Below are 15866 nucleotides of genomic sequence, written 5' to 3'. Positions count from 1 at the left end.
GATCTCTCTCCACTCAACTTACTCTTGTGTCTTTGTCCCATTGATTTGTTATAATTAGGTTTTCGATTTTGTTAAGTGTAGGTAAAAAAATGGGTGAAACGGTGCAGTAAAAATGGGGGGGGTAGGTTAAAATAGTTTTAACTATAGAGTTGTCCTTTGAGGGTTTTATGTAAAAGGCTGTACTTTTATGTGGGTTTTGATATTTCTCTGATGAGCACAATATAAAATCTATTTCTAATTCATATGAGATGACATACATTGTCAGTTGCATCTTCCGTGGATGTTCCATCATTTTGCTTTGTACAAAGTCTGTGCTAAAATTTAAACAATGTTTACATCAAGTGTCAGGAATGGCCATCTCAGCCTTAATTATGGCATCTAACATATATTAAATAGTATCTGCAGATGCACAAGCTAAAATGCCAAGGTAGTAGCAGTTTGAGATCCATAATTTGAAGGTGGTTTATTTACATTAAAGAATCTTTCCTGTGTGTGTGTTAAATTTATGCTTGTAACAGCTGCAGGTTTAACACCTCTGGAAATTGCAGTTCTTTATTCACAGAACAGATACACTGCAGGGAACAGCAGTAAAACTTCCAACACGCTGTCCCAACATCAGCCCTGATTGTGAGTTTATTCTGAAGTTTCTCTGACTTAGCTTACCCACAACCCTACTATTAATATTTCACAAAATAAAAATCAGCTCTGTCTAAGATATACACAGAAAATTAGACCTTGAAAACTATGTTTCTATTTTGGGCTTTATTCTCAAAAGATTTAGAATATATTAACAAATCATTACCCTGTAAAACTGAAACCCTTGATGCAACCTTAACTATGGTCTTACTATCACTCCTCCATAATAGAAAGGCAACACAAACAAAATATAACGGCTGAGAAGCAGAGAGAAAGAAATTTGCTATTGTTGTGTTTAGTTGTAAAGCATCCGTGCTGATTCCATAACTCGTGGTGAAATATTAGCTTACATGGTAAGTGATTTCAGAAGTAGAGTGTGAGTTTGAATAGCAAAATCAGACCCAGAATCTGTAAAGAGCTCAGATACCCTGCTGATCCGCTTGGTATAAATGCTTAAATAGATAACGTTGGTCAACACTAAACCTTACCACTACCTATGGCTGACCTTACTGAGCTACCTTGGGGTAAAATATACAGAGCCTCATTTACAGTAGAATTTTACAACAAGATAACTAGATAACGCTGGTTGCTGTAAAACCCCACCATTTTGGGGCAGTGAAGAGATAGACTTTGAGGAACTACCTCTAAAATGGAGAAGATAGTTCAGGCTCCACTGCCCAATCACATCTTGACCTCTCTGCTAGGACTGCCAACAAGACTTGACATTGATGCCAGTTGTTGTGATGTTGACATGTGAAGTGGCTGGGTGACCAGTGGGAGCTAGATTTAGGCCACCAAACTCATTTTATATAGGCTACCAAACTGTCATTGTATAATAACTTCCATTCGTTATCAAAATTAGTTGAATTGATACTAAAAACTTAGAGGTTAAAAGCTCAGTACTGTATGCCATTGACAGTCCCATGTGGCATCCAACCTCATTGTTTCTACAAGCTTCTTGGTGATATTTTTTTCTGACTTTGAGGTACAATGTAACCAGGGCCAGATTAATGCAGGGACTTTAGGGGCTGCAGCCCAGAGCCTCGGGCTGAGGGGGGCCCTGCAAAAATAAATCTATAATTATATACAGTTCAGTGGTCACCAACCTGTCGATTGCAGTGCACAGAGACATGCTGTTCCCCTCCCCCCAGGGGTGCGCAGAGATGTGCCAGCAGTCAGCCACTTCCGGGAGTGGCATGGGGCTATGGCAGGCAGGCAGCCTACCTGAGCCCTGCTGCACCGACAGCCAGGAGCCACCTGTGGTAAGTGCCTCCTGGCTGGAGCCTGCACCTCACTCCCCCTCCTGCACCCCAACCCTCTGCCCCAGGTCAGAATCCCCTCCTGCACCCAAACTCCCTCTCAGATCCCGCACCCCCTCGTACACCCCAACTGCCTGTCCCAGGTCAGAATGCCCTCCTGCACCAAACTCCCTCCCAGAAAGAAACTAGTATAACAGCTGTTCTAAAGTCAGAAGTAGGCTATTTTGAATTAACTATATTTATATTCTACGTTTTAAGACTGAAATGTAATCACCGAACAGCTTTATGTTAATGAAAAGGCAAGTTTAGTATAGCTTTAATAGCCTCGATGCCATAATTGTGATCATTTTGTTTTAAATTAGGAATCCAGCCCTGAATGTAACCCTGCAACCATGATGTATGGGTTAGGGCAGGGGTGGCCAACCTGTGGCTCCGGAGCCCCGTGCGGCTCTTCAGAAGTTTAACGTGCGGCTCCTTGTTTAGGCACCGACTCTGGGGCTGGAGCTACAGGCGCCAACTTTCCACTGTGCCGGGGGGTGCTCACTGCTCATCCCCTGGCTCTGCCACAGGCCCTGCCCCCGCTCCATCCCTTCCCGCCCCCTCCCTTGAGCCTGCCATGCCCTCACTCCTTCCCTCTCCCCCCAGAGCCTCCTGCATGCCACAAAACGGCTGATTAGGAGGTGTGGGGAGGCGCGGGGGGGCGGCGGCCCTGGGAGCAGGGTGGGGGGAGCTGATGGGGTGCTGCCACATATTACTGTGGCTCTTTGGCAATGTACATTGGTAAATTCTGCCTCCTTCTCAGGCTCAGGTTGGCCACCCCAGGTTTAGTGGATAGGGCTCCAGGCCTGTACTTCCTGGTGTTGGGAGGTACAATGCAGAAACTATAACCATGCTCTTTCAGTTCCTGAGAGCTGAATGCTTTGTTTAAAATGTGCAAGGTCTGTGTTCATCATATTTGTCAATTCACAGGCACTTTTTAAATGTCACACCCTCACATGTAATCCCATCCCAAAGTGCATACGTGCACATAGCCAAACCTCTTGGGACTGGCTCTAGTTAGCAGGATACACAGAAGTCAGCAGAAGAGTTTTGCGGTCTCAGGGGAGTAAGCGTTGTCTTTGCAGGGCTCCAAATATAATTTAGCTCAAGCAGGAAAAATTGCCAGTTGGATCTACTTCTTTTCTTGAGCATGTTGGAGGCAGGAGGGATAGCTCAGTGGTTTGAGCATTGGCCTGCTAAATCCAGGGTTGTGAGTCCAACCCTTAAGGGGGCCATTTAGGGATCTGGGGCAAAAATTGGGGATTGGTCCTGCTTTTTGAGCAGGGGGTTGGACTAGATGACCTCCTGAGGTCCCTTCCAACCCTGATATTCTATGATAAGACTTGGTGGGAGGGAGATGCCGGGAAAGGAATAGTATAGAGCCAAAGATTTGGCCAAGTGGGGAGAGATTTGTGTATGTTGGGTGTTCTGCACTGTTCCCTATAGAACTCGTATGTACAACCAACTTGAACCCCACACTAGGGGTACGTGAGGCTATTGTCAAGCGATCCAGAACTCTCACCCACATGGCGCAGCCTAGCAAAGGAGGGAGAACTTCTGGTCTGGCCTCCAATCACAGGCCCCTTGTTCTTCGCACTGGCCAATCAGCGACCAGGGGACGCACATTTAAACACCCTTACGTGGAGGCAGCTGCGCTGACTTGGATGGCCCACCGTGGAATAGGGGAAGGCGGGACGTTTGCCTGCCCACCAATCAAAGATCGGGGGTGGTGTGATAGGCACGTGGGAGCGCCACTCAGGCAGCGGAGAGCGGCTCAGTGTATCTCTTTGGAGCAGTTCGGCGACACTGAGAACCCTGAAGGTTCTCAGGGGGAGGGGAGGGTCTCCTGCTGCGACAGCTCTGAGCCGGGCTTGGCTCCGCTCTCGGAGCCATGGCTAAAGGTACCGGCCCTGACAGGTGCTGGGGGGGAGGGTAAGTTATGGAAGGGCCTGAGCGGGCGTGTGTAGGGGCTGGAGGCTGGGCGCCTATGGGGGCAGAGAGAAGGGGGCAGGGAGTGAGTGGGCTGGCGGAGGCACGTGGGGTGCGAGGGGCGCTGCGGCCTGGGTGGGTGTGAATGGAGCTGGGCTTCTTGAGGGGTGGGGGCTACATAGAGGGTAGGTGTGACGTGGGGGCGGCGGTATGGGGCTATATGGGGGGCTGGGTCCCGGTCGGGGCGATTGAGGGGTGTATGTCTTACGGAGGGCGGCGTGAGTGGGTAGATTGGGGGTATATTGTGGGGGTCTAGGAGGCGTGTGTTGCGGGGCGGGGCGGGGGGGGGTGTCAGACACCTGCTCCCTCAGCCCAGGCTGGTTTGCTCTCTCTCCTGCTGCTCTGGGCTCCCCTGGGGGGCAGCGCGCCCTCGGCAGCGCAGGGGTGGAGGGGGGGCTCGGCGGCGCTCCTCCCCCGTGCGGGGTGCGCGCTGGGCCGGCCTGTCCCTGCACCGAGCCCTTGAAACATGGCGCAGGTGGCGGCGGCTCCGGCCGCTGCCGGGGACTGAAGCGGCTCCGGGCATGGCTCTGACGCCCCCACCCCCTGCTCTCCCCTAGGCAAGACCATGCCCAAGCCCCGGGAAGGCAAAGCGGAGGCGGCGACGGCTCCGGAGAGCACCGAGAGGAGGGGGCCCGGCCGCCCCAGGATGAACGGGGTAAGCGCCGTGCCCGCCCCACACCGGGGCGCCGGGGTCTGGGCCCTGGCCGGCAAGGTTATTTCCTGCCACTCCCGAGCCCGGGCTGCTGAGGGGCGGCTGGAGCGGGCCCGGGGAAGCGCGGACGGGGGAGGAAGGCGAACGCCCCGGCTGCTCTCCGGGCAGGGCGAGGCTCCAGGAGCGCGGGGAGGAGGAGTCGGGGTGTGGGGAAAGGGCCGCCCCTTGCAGCCAGCCTGGGCCCGTCGCCGCGCTCCCCGCGGCCAACCCCGGCTAAGGGGCGCCCGGAGCTGCTCTCCGCCCAGGCAGACGTGGCCATGCAGCTGCCCCGCGGGGCGCTCCACGGGCCTGGCCCCGCCGCTGCTTCCCCCCGGGAGGAACTCGCCGCACTGAAGTCAATGGGTCTGCTCACGTGAGTAAAGTTACGCGTGTAAGTGCTGGCAGGACGACGTTACTGCAGCAGCCTTGCAAGCCCTAGGCAGGATCAGAGCTTCACTGGAGCCCCAGTCTCGCAAGCTGATCCCCATTCATTGCGGCTTTGGCTGGTCCTAAGGATCTGTCTGTGGGAGTCAGGTGGCAGCAGAAGGGCTTATGGTAGCTGTGTGAACACATACAATGACTGTCCCCTTCCCTGCCTGGAAGAATTTGCAGTCTTAAAGCCTGGGTCTTCCAAATACTTTTAGCATGTGATTAGTTGCACTGAAGTTAGCGAATCCGTAAGTGCCCACAAAATTGGGACCTAAATGCTACAGAAAGAAGAAGAAAAATATTTATAGACTTGTGAAGGGGGTTGACTTCTGGGGGGGGACACAGTACCCTACGGTTATAACAATAAGCAGTTTATCAGTTTTTAAGCTTAAAACATATGTATGTTCCACAATAGGCTCCCTTTAATGTTCAGTGCTTTTGCACCTATATGTTGGAATATGTGGTACATTTCATGCTTTAGTGTAAGGTTCCTTTTTTAGTGAAAATATATATTTTTTTATTTGTTACATCTTAAAATCAGTTTTTTGTGTAGGAAATATAGCCAAGGCAATCTTGGTTCTGGCTAAATTACTTCAACACATCATGACACCATGGGGTTGAACAATCACATTCGCTAGATAGACACCTAGGAGTTAAACTGGGAGAAGGGGGAGAAGGTGGTTGTACTCTTCTAAGCTCCCAACATAAGCCCTTCCCACACAAGTACAGAAGCTGGGACTGGATGATGGGGGTGGATCACTTGATAAATAACCCTGTTCTGTTCACTTTCTCTGAAGCGTCTGGCACTGGCCAGTGTTGGAAGACAGGATACTGGGCTAGTCAGACCATTGGTCTGACACAGTATGGCCATTCTTGTGCTCTTACATCACAGGAAAGAGGCACCACTCATGGTAGATTGTGCATGTTCTCTAAATATGTCCATGGGCTCCTGGAGCTTGGCTGACTCTAAATATGCCTGTGAGATCCTTAATGGGGCTAAGTGCTCTTCTGGGCTCTGCTGTGTTCCTGAGCTCATTCTTGATTGAGCAGATGGAGGAAAATTTAATAGATGTTCTCTCCCAAACACCATCTATTCATGATGCCAAAATGAGTGTGCAGATCTCTGATTTCCCCCCCCTTCATTGCTCATATAAACAATGATGACACTTAAATGTCATCACTCAGCATCTGAGTTCACACCTCCTGAGATGTGTGGGTAAATTCACACCTCTCAGAGCTATTGTTCCAGACCCAGACAAATCTTCCCTGCATTGGTTATGCTTGGCTCACATTTTTCAGGTTAGGTTTTTTTATAATCCTAACAAGCAGAGACTTTAAAATTAAAAGCTAAGATTCTGAGCCACAACGCTTGAGATAAGTACTGTTATGTCATACTACAATATACCTGCCCAATCTGAATACTGTAGATACTATCTTTGAGGGACAGTAATTTCACATGAGGCAGTGTGTCATGGAGAACAAACTTCAGAGTCCAACTTCATTCATCAGATTCTACATTATCAGAGTACAGTTAGCATCATTCAGTACCTACCTCATAAGTAGCAGATTCTGGAGTGCTTTCTAACCTGTTCATACAATGCACTAGAAACAATGCTGATTAATTTTAAAATTGGTTAGACAGTTCTTTCTGATGTCATTGGTACCTCTGCATACTATAGGTATTGATGTGTGTTCTAGAGTTGATTTTTGGAACGGGGGTGGGAAGAGAAACTGCAAAGAATTACCAAAACTGAGTTTATAAAAAAACTAGCCTTAGATCAATTTTGTTGCTTGTTTTTCTTAATGCAATTTCAGGAGGAATATCCGCTCCCTAAATAATGGAATATACTTGTCTCTGGTCTGTAGTACTGTAGAGAAAAATTATCAAAAATTAAATATTCTATTAAAAATAAGAAGCATTTGAGAGAGCACCTTAAGTATACGTAGGTCCATGGAAAAAAATATTGGCACCAAATGCTGCTCTCAGAGACCAGGATTGCACCTTGTCTTTAAGTCATTAGGAGCTATGTACGCATTCAAGAAAAGCATTTAGGCCTGTATTCTAACACTTAATTCAACTAACCTGATGCATTTAGTTTGTTTTTGAGGAAGTGTCTCTGTGCTGAGAATTTGCATGGTAAGTTTTGTTCAAGCTATTACCAGCCAGAGAGATACGGTTTTGAACATAGATGGTTTTATAGACAGATGGATATAGATGCATCCTCTGCTATTAGCAAAATATGCTGCAGTAATGTAGGTGTTGGCCTATGTAGCATGATCCAGATACCAACTGGAGACTTGAGATTAATGAGATTTCTTTGATGTAATGAGCTTTATTGGCTCTCTGTTTTAGGAGAACGTATTTCTTGGCCAGTCCAAAATCTACACCTACCTAAGTCCTAACAAATCTCCTGGGGCTCGTCCGCCCCTTCAAGAGGAAAACTCAGTCATGCATCATGAGGTGAAATGTCAAGGCAAAACACTAAATGAAACATGCAAAAGAGGAGACGGTAAGATTGACCTTACAACAGCTTGCCAATGGGTTAGAAAACATGCCTTGTCTGGCCCTGTGACTTTTTCCTCAACCTTTCAAATTGGGTACAACTTAAGATCCCTTTTGTATAGACCCCCTGCCTTCCCAACAAATAGTTAGAATATATGGAATTTCAACTCTCTTGCTAATACTGATCTCTTTACCAATTTCACTTAAATTAAATGATGTAGCTGCTTGGTTAAAATTTCCCTCTTGTTTTGTCTCTTGGCTTATTTTCTTTTCCTGGTGTAGGACTTAAATAGTTAATTCTCAATATTCCCTAAATTGCCTGCATCCCCCATTTGTATTTAATCTCTGTGGGTCACTTTGCAGTTTGGCTTGTCCTCCTTTCCATGTTTATTACCCAGAGTTGGTTTTCTCCACAAATTTGATTACTGTTGAATTAATGCCAAGGAAACACCAAGCCAAGAAAGGTTTGAAGCAGCCATGTAGTGTGAAGAGAGGTGCCAGTATTTAAGTTTAGTGTCTGTATAGATAGCTACGGGTGCGGTAGGGGAAACAATCTTTTGAAAACTGATTCTTGGGCTCGACCACCAGTGCTTGAAAACTGGTAGCTGCTTTTTCATTGTGACAGAAGTAGCTCTGGACACCAAAAGGGAATGTTTCATAGATAGTTTGAGAGTCATTGATCTGTTAAACCTTCGGCTCTCAACAATTTTAGCACTTCTTATTAAAAACATTTTTACTTAGTTAACCAGGATACAAATCTTATCTGAAAATTTGTATGTACAAGACACTGGGTTGCATGCAGTTAACATCTCCTCTTCCTGTGTTCATGGAATTAGTCTGACCCTAACTAGTTTTACTGCTGCTTGTTTATTACAAGGATTTCTTAAGCACCAGTTGCTGTGGAACCTGGGTGCCATTTTAAAAAAAAACCGTTCACATTTCCATTAAACAGAAAAAAATGGCTTCAGCCTTAAGCCACATCAACCTAGCTGCAAACCCAGCAACAAAGAAAAAGCCAATAAAATAAAAGCGTGTCCTTTTGTAAAAGTGGCTTGGATGGGCCAATAGAAAATGTTTCAGAAATAAAGAACCTTCCCCCATCCAAAGTGAGGGCACTGAGGATAGATGGTAAGAGTACTTGGATTTCAATTTGACAGTGACTGGGGGGGTTGGGGGGGTCCTGTTCCAATCTTTATTGAAATCAGAGGAAAGACTTGCATTGATGTAAGTGGTGACTGCATGAGGCCCCCTAGAGGTTTCTGATAAAGACTCCAATTCAGCAAAGTACTGAAGTATGTACTCAACTTTAAGCATGTGAGTAATCTCATCCCTATTCAGCAAGGCTCTTAAAACTAATTTAAAATTAAGCACATGTTTTGCTGAATCTAGGCCATAATGAGGTCAGTGTAGGCCAGGTGAAGGTCTAGAATGTTGTATCTGTTTTTTTTTTTTTGTTTTTTTTGAGCCATTTACCTTGAATCTACCAGGAATCCTAGAGACTATCACCCACATTCTGAGTCTGCATTTACTGATTGTACCAGCAGCAGCATGTACATTTGTTACAATGTGTATAATAAGAACAGCAATTTTGATTCCTCTTCTGTTTCTATTGCGTGTTTTTTGATGGCATTGGCCTCTTGATACCAATAGCTGCTGCCACAAAGTATGGAACTACAGTACCCCAGCAGACTCCTGTAGTCACTCTTTCCTGGCAGAATATTCATCTAGGTGTCATGCTAGTTTTAGAGTTCAATATGGCAAACTTGCTGGCTTGGACAATTGTGCAATTGTTACAGAACTCCCTTTGTAGTGTCTGCGATGTTGAGACTTCGGAAATTCTTTGTCTGGCTAACATCTTTAACTAGACAAAATGCTTGGGTTCAGATCCTTTCCTCCACCCTTTAGAACTTGTAGGAATTAGACTCATGATGCATAACAGATAACTTGGTCCTTATGACTACTTATTTTGCTGTGTAACAGAAGAAATACAATATGTTTCCCCTTCCCTCCCTGTAACTTTTTTACAGATAAAATACAGGTTAGAAATCTTTAAGAGTTTAGGGCGCTTTGTGATGTAGAAGAAAGGAAAGCTAGAAGACACCTTATGTTAGTCTGTCCTACATTTTCCATCCACAGGGAAAAAAAGGACTGTTAATACAATAGAAGGTGCTATAAAACCAGAAGATCAGAATGATAAAGAAAGTGGGTGTAATTCTTCAGCGTCTCTTCCTAATCAAAAACAAGAAGCCGCAGAAACACAGAAAAGCATGCCTCTGCCTTCTGATTCTACTGATGCAGCAAATGCAAAGCAAGCTCAGAAGAAGGTGGTAAAAGCAAAACCTGGACCAAGGAGAAAGTAGGTGACGTGGGAGCAAAGGCAGCCATATGCCATATTTTGGAATTTTTTAAGCAAATGAGCCAGACATATTTTCTGCTATAGAGGCTTAGAGATTTTCTTCTGAAACCTACCCTAAAGAACAACTTGATGTAAATTCTGTACTGTGATGTAAGCACTGATATGTGCCTTGCAAAGGATTTTTTTCTTGAACCTACTGCTTTCTAGCTTGTGTATAAATTGGTGAGCATTTCCACTAATCTTAACTAATGGGAACTAACAAAAGTGGTTAAGACCTCATTTTTGAGGGGGGCAAAACAAGAAGTTCTTTGGCCAGACCCAGGATATTGCCTTTATAGCTAGTGGTTTGATGGCTGAGCTGGTATCTAAGCTCACTTTTGCATGAGTAGCATAAGCCAAGGTTTCACCGTGTGATGGATGCTTCCATCTCCCACTGCAGCCAACCATGGAGCAGCTTTAATGATGGAAATTCTAGAGCATCTTAGGTTGAGACACACACAGTATAATATAATAGTATATTATAATAGTAATTTGAGCTAATTCTCTACACTTCTAGAAATACCTGCTTTTTTTTCTCATCTCAAGAGTTTGAGCTGAAGTACTGGTAATGAGGCCAGGTGGGGAAGTATGGAGGTGTACAAGGCGTTGTATCAGAATGAAGGGTGCAGATTAAAAAAAAAATCTTTAGTTCTGACCAGCCATCTCTCAAATCACTGTCTTGGAAGGAAAAGCTTCTTGACCTTTTTGGGTTAGGACAGTGAGGCCAGAAAAGCTGAAGTATTTATGTATCTTTTCCTTATCCCTCAGAGCGCAAGGAAAAACATCACAGAATCGAAAAGTGACAGACTATTACCCTGTTAGAAGAAGTTCCCGGAAGAGCAAAACTGAATTGCAGGTAGTGCTTTTTGTATAACCCATCGAATCCTGGCAGTTTTCCATACTGCTAGTCAAATGAAAACTTTGTAGGATGAATGCAGGTACTTGTAATCTCCAAAGTACTATCTAGGATAGATCTCAGGTAAAGAGCAAACAACAAATGCACAGTATAACTATGTAAAGTAACACTTCTTCATAAACAGCAAAACCTAAATTTGGATTTCTTTATGATGCCTTCCAGCTGCTCATATAGGAAAAACTGCACATTCCTGGAGTGCAATTTGAAATTTTCTTTGCAATGTTGTAATATTTCTGACAAAACTGACATGCTTGAACTCTAAATAGAGCAGCACAGAGTGCTTAGAAAAGTGAGATTACCGGATAAACACCTTCCTAAAACACTTAGCTTAAAAAACCCTGCAGAAATCCTAGTAGCAATACTATGGGTTTTTCTTTTTGCAGACTGAGGAAAAGAGGAGAATAGATGAATTAATTGAAAGTGGGAAAGAAGAAGGAATGAAGGTAACTGCAACACCAGCTTAAATAGCATGACGCGGTATCTGTATGGTAAAAGTTTATTGGTATGTCACTGAACAGCATACGTAGGCTTTTCCATGTGGCATTGAATGGGAGTGTCCTGATAGGAGAGCCACTATCCGTTTATTAGCTAGTATCACAATTACTGAAGTTAAGTCTACTCACTGCTTGCGGGGTCTTGTTGCTGTTTTTCCCTTTCAGAAGTAAGAGTGTACTTCTTGTCCCTGCTAAACTGGTGTGTGTGGGGGAAACTAAAACTTAATTTCTAGACTTCATATTATCTGATCAGAACTCCTGAGGCTGCTCAGTCTTTAATGTTTGAAAAAATCATTTAGGGTATTTGAAAGGCTACATCGAAAAGTGATGTGTTCGAATTAATAAGGAAACTTCTGTGCTAGTAGCAGAAAAACTTCCCTTGTTTGTGTTAGGCAGTGGAATAGTGATCCAATGAAGTGATGGATTAGATAATAAAATAGAGACTATGTTGTAGGGAACAAGACTGTATTGGCTCTGGACTAGACTAGCTTCCATGATAGACCTTTCTGCATCTCTAACTGTTATTTTGTGTTGCAGCCAAATTGGACACTGAGGGTATCTCCTAGTCTGCAATGGAAAGACTAACTCCACCCCCACTGCTCAAAGAAAACAAATAATTGCTATAAAAAGAGGACTAATCCCACTTTTCTGCATTTACTGTCCGGTTGACATTGGTCTTTTTTATCTAGGAAACAGTCTATCTAAATATCTGGTGATCTGCATCCCTAAGTTCATCCCATGTATCTCCCCTAAAGGTGTGCAATATGTTGCCATATCTTGCTATCTAAAATACTTGTTCATATGTGCCACACTCTAATATTGGTGCTAACGTCTCAACGACAAATCCTTGTAGGTTCCCTTTCCCCCAGATAGGTAGGAAATAGATTTACTTTGCTAACTGAGCTCCTTTTCTCCTTGACAGATTGATTTCATTGATGGTAAAGGGAGAGGGGTAATTGCTACCAGACACTTCAGTCGAGGAGAATTTGTGGTAGAATATCATGGGGATCTCATAGAGATCATGGATGCTAAAAAGCGAGAAGCTGTGTATGCCCAAGATCCATCCACAGGCTGCTATATGTACTATTTTCAGTATTTAAGCAAAATGTACTGGTAAGCTTTTGATTGTGTTTTTTTAAAGTTCTTTTTATATAAGGAATATAATAATGGAATAAGTGGATGAAGCTTTGAAGGTGCCAGATCTTTCAGTTTTCCTGCAAAGTATAAAAGTTCCAAGCTCAAGATTTACCTTGAGATATTTGCTTTTTATTTGAATACATTTTTTCACTCCTATTGCTTAAACATTCAAAACTACATGCTGGGCATCATCTCTTCTGGTTATAATGAGTGAAATTGGAATTAAGAGACCATATGTTTTAGTGGATAGATCTGGGATTTGAGGTTCATAGACCAGCAGCAGAGCTAAGAATCTGGCTTTCTGACTAGCTTTATTTACCTCTATATGTTAACCTTCCTCACCAGGCTGGTGAGTAGTCTTGTAACAGTCCTCATATTTAATATGTTTGACAATTCTAGATTGTAACGGTCTGACTTCTACTATGCTGTCCCAGTGACACCTAAGTTGAGATGCTATAGTGATAGGCACTATACATCTTCAGGTAGATGCTGTGGCATAGCAACGTGTGGACCAACTTTGGGAATATTCCCAGGTCAGTGGAGACTGAGCATGTGTTGGACACTTAAGTGTATCCAGTCTTAAAGGAGCAGGGGTCTTTATTGGTAGCTGTGCATCCTTTTCCTGGCTGGCACAATACATACCTTCCACCTTATCTTCTGAGGAAGCTGTGTAAGACTGCAGGCCCTTCTGGGTGGTTGCTTGATGGCTGCTAATGGGGAGGAAGCAACATCTAGAGAAGAAAGGGCTCCACAAAAAGCTCAGTAAATGACTCTAAGATGTCAGTTCTAGAAGAAATCCATGGTTGAGTTAAAAGACGTAAAGTTGTGATGAACGTATGCCGTGGGGGGTTGACTTGTGGTAATTAGATTTGCAAGAGCAGTTTGGCTAAGCTTGTTCTGCCTATCAGGGCAGTAGTGGCATCAGGATCTTTAGTATTTTTTTTGTCTGTTTTCAAGCCTTGTGCTGACTGCACACAATTTCTTTCATTTCTTGATTTTCAGTGCAGATTTAACCTCTTCTAGTAGTGAGTGTGACTTTTGTGTGTGCTGTGCAGAAATCTTACAATCTGTGTTTGTTCTTTCAGTGTCGATGCTACAAAAGAGACTAATCGTCTGGGAAGGCTGATTAATCACAGCAAATGTGGCAATTGTCAAACAAAGCTTCATGATATTGACGGCGTACCTCATCTCATACTGATAGCCTCGCGAGACATTAAAGTGGGTGAAGAACTATTGTATGATTATGGAGACAGGAGCAAAGCTTCCATTGAAGCTCATCCATGGCTGAAACACTAATCCATCCTTCTTCGGACTGAGCACCGTTGAAGAGAGTTGGTGGTTTTTTTTTTTTATAAAAACACGGCTATCTTAATGGATTGCTTCTGGTGTTTTAAAATTGTTTAAACACCTTTTGTGCTGTAGTATTTAAATATCTGTTACAGGTTTCCAGACAGGCTTGAACAGATGGTCGCAGATTACTGAAACTTTTTTATTGTTCAGTTTTGTACATTTTTGCAAATAGATTGATCAGTGCTTCCTGAGCATGCAGTCAAAGACTTATGCATATTTTATAAGGGGGGAGGGAAGAAATCAAATCTGAATCTCTTGGGTTGTGCTCCTGCTTTTGCAATGAAATTTCATATCCTGTTTTAAAGGGGGAGATATCAACTCTTTAGCTTGAAAGTGACAGATGTCATATGTTCTAACTCTCAAGTCATGATTCGACTACTTGTCAGCCTTTTTAAACCTAGTACTGACTGACCAAGGACCTTTTCATGAATGAAGCATTGCTAGTATCATTAACTAGTCTGTGCTAGGAGTCGTTTTTCCAGCGCAATGCCCCTTGTTGGCAACAAAAGCACCAAAATACACTGTAATAATGGGATTGAATGATCAATCTGGCTGTCTTCTTCAGAGAGACATAACTCCAATCCAAATGGAGCTGGATTTTTATGAATTGGGTTGGTGCTTATTAGAAATGTGAAGATAAAACGTGCAAGTCATCAAAATGAGGAATTGCTTTTTGGGCGTTACTCTGTTTTCTAAAGTTTGAGATCGTACCTTTTTTATAGGTAGTGGCTGATTTGTGGGAGTTTTGTTAGATGGCTTTTTAGAAAACAAAACAAAAAAGGCCTCTCTCTACAAATTGGCCACATCAGAAACAGAATTATTTATTTACTGTGAATGCTGGAAGTGGATTAGAGTGTTTCCAAAATTAGGAGTCTTGTCTTCATGTGCATCTTCAATTTTGCTTTTGGAGTTATGCAAATGCATTGAAGAGAGTAGATTCCTTGGGGTCTGATCCTGTAAGCTGTCATGCACTGTCTGGTCCCATTGACTTCAGTGGGAGTTGAGGGTGCTTAGCACCTTGCAGAAGATGCTCAGTACATCACAGGTTCAGGCTCGTTATTGGGGGAACCAAATCCATGGTATGGGAAGGCTATACAATGGAGATCCAGACAGTGAATATGAACTCTTATCAATTGAAATGTTTGCCAAGGCATGCTTGGCATGTGTGTAGCTGAAAGATGGCCTTAGGCCACCAGCCACGCTTGTTGATGGGAAATGTGTCAGCAAGAGGTCTGTGGCTTTATTAATGTCCTCTGCTCCTCCATGTTCTCAAAGCTGCTCCTCCTGGGCATACCACCCCAGGCAGTCGTGTTCACTTGTGTGATAGCCAGGGTAATACAGTCCAACCTACGTGTTTCAGCAGCAAGAGAGCTGGTTTAGTGATGTATTTTAAAAACAAAAACTTGAAGAAAATGTGTCTGTAAAATAAAAAAAATATATTTATTAACAATGAATTGGCTGTTATGCCTGCCTCTGTCTCAGATATTTTTAAGCAAGCTGTGAAAAGGGTTAACCCTTAAATGCCTGTCTCCTCTATCCAATGAAAGCTCAGGAGGGAGGATATGTGTATATCAAGTCTCTGAAGCTTGATAACTCGCTAACCATCAACTATATATTTTGTGTGCAAGCTACTTTGGGGATTTGAATTAGATGTCGGCACAGTAGAGTTCCTTCTCTCTCTAATAGAGAAGCCAAAAATGTGTGCAGATTCCCTTGTTCTGAAAGAGCTTCTCCCCCCTGCAGCGTCAGCTAGTGGCTAGAGCACAGACTTGGGAACTGGGACAAACCTGTGCTTTACTCTACCACTGGCTCACTGCGATCTTGGGCAAGTGACTCTTCACCTCTGTTCCTCAGTTTCCCCTTTTTGTAAAACAAGGTCTAACGATACCTACCTGCCTTGTATATGAAAATACACTCATGCCTTGTTTGTAATTGACAGTTGGATGCTGCTGCATTGAAACACAGCAATAAAGCTAGTGGGACACCGAGAATGGAGTTTTCTGCTTTCCTATTGTACGGTCTTTCAGC

At 44.0% G+C, this 15866-nt stretch overlaps 1 protein-coding gene across 4 annotated transcripts; it reads left to right on the top strand.

The window, feature by feature from the left end:
- The first annotated feature begins 3701 nt into the window (after positions 1–3701).
- KMT5A (lysine methyltransferase 5A) lies at positions 3702–15292 on the top strand. 4 transcript variants are annotated; one of them, XM_084649518.1, is made up of 8 exons: positions 3702–3835; positions 4481–4578; positions 7397–7553; positions 9683–9902; positions 10710–10797; positions 11241–11300; positions 12274–12464; positions 13574–15292. In XM_084649518.1, the coding sequence occupies exons 1-8, from the start codon at positions 3826–3828 to the stop codon at positions 13782–13784; spliced, it is 1035 nt and encodes a 344-aa protein (XP_084505644.1). In that variant the 5' UTR covers positions 3702–3825; the 3' UTR covers positions 13785–15292. The 4 variants fall into 4 exon arrangements, with proteins under 4 accessions (XP_084505644.1, XP_084505646.1, XP_084505645.1 ...); XM_084649519.1 differs by having other exon boundaries at positions 3747–3866; XM_084649520.1 differs by lacking the exon at positions 11241–11300.
- Positions 15293–15866: the final 574 nt, after the last annotated feature.

Source organism: Lepidochelys olivacea, assembly GCF_965140295.1.
Source record: "Lepidochelys olivacea isolate rLepOli2 genome assembly, chromosome: 15".
Lineage (NCBI taxonomy): Eukaryota > Metazoa > Chordata > Testudines > Cheloniidae > Lepidochelys > Lepidochelys olivacea.
Note: the sequence above shows the minus strand (reverse complement) of the source record. Positions and strands in the feature narration are given on the sequence as shown.

Bases quoted from the DNA above. Each gene is read 5' to 3' on its own strand.
- KMT5A (XM_084649518.1), top strand. The intron at 4,579-7,396 runs GTAAGCGCCGTG...TCTCTGTTTTAG, and splicing joins GCCGCCCCAGGATGAACGGG to GAGAACGTATTTCTTGGCCA. The intron at 7,554-9,682 runs GTAAGATTGACC...TTCCATCCACAG, and splicing joins AACATGCAAAAGAGGAGACG to GGAAAAAAAGGACTGTTAAT.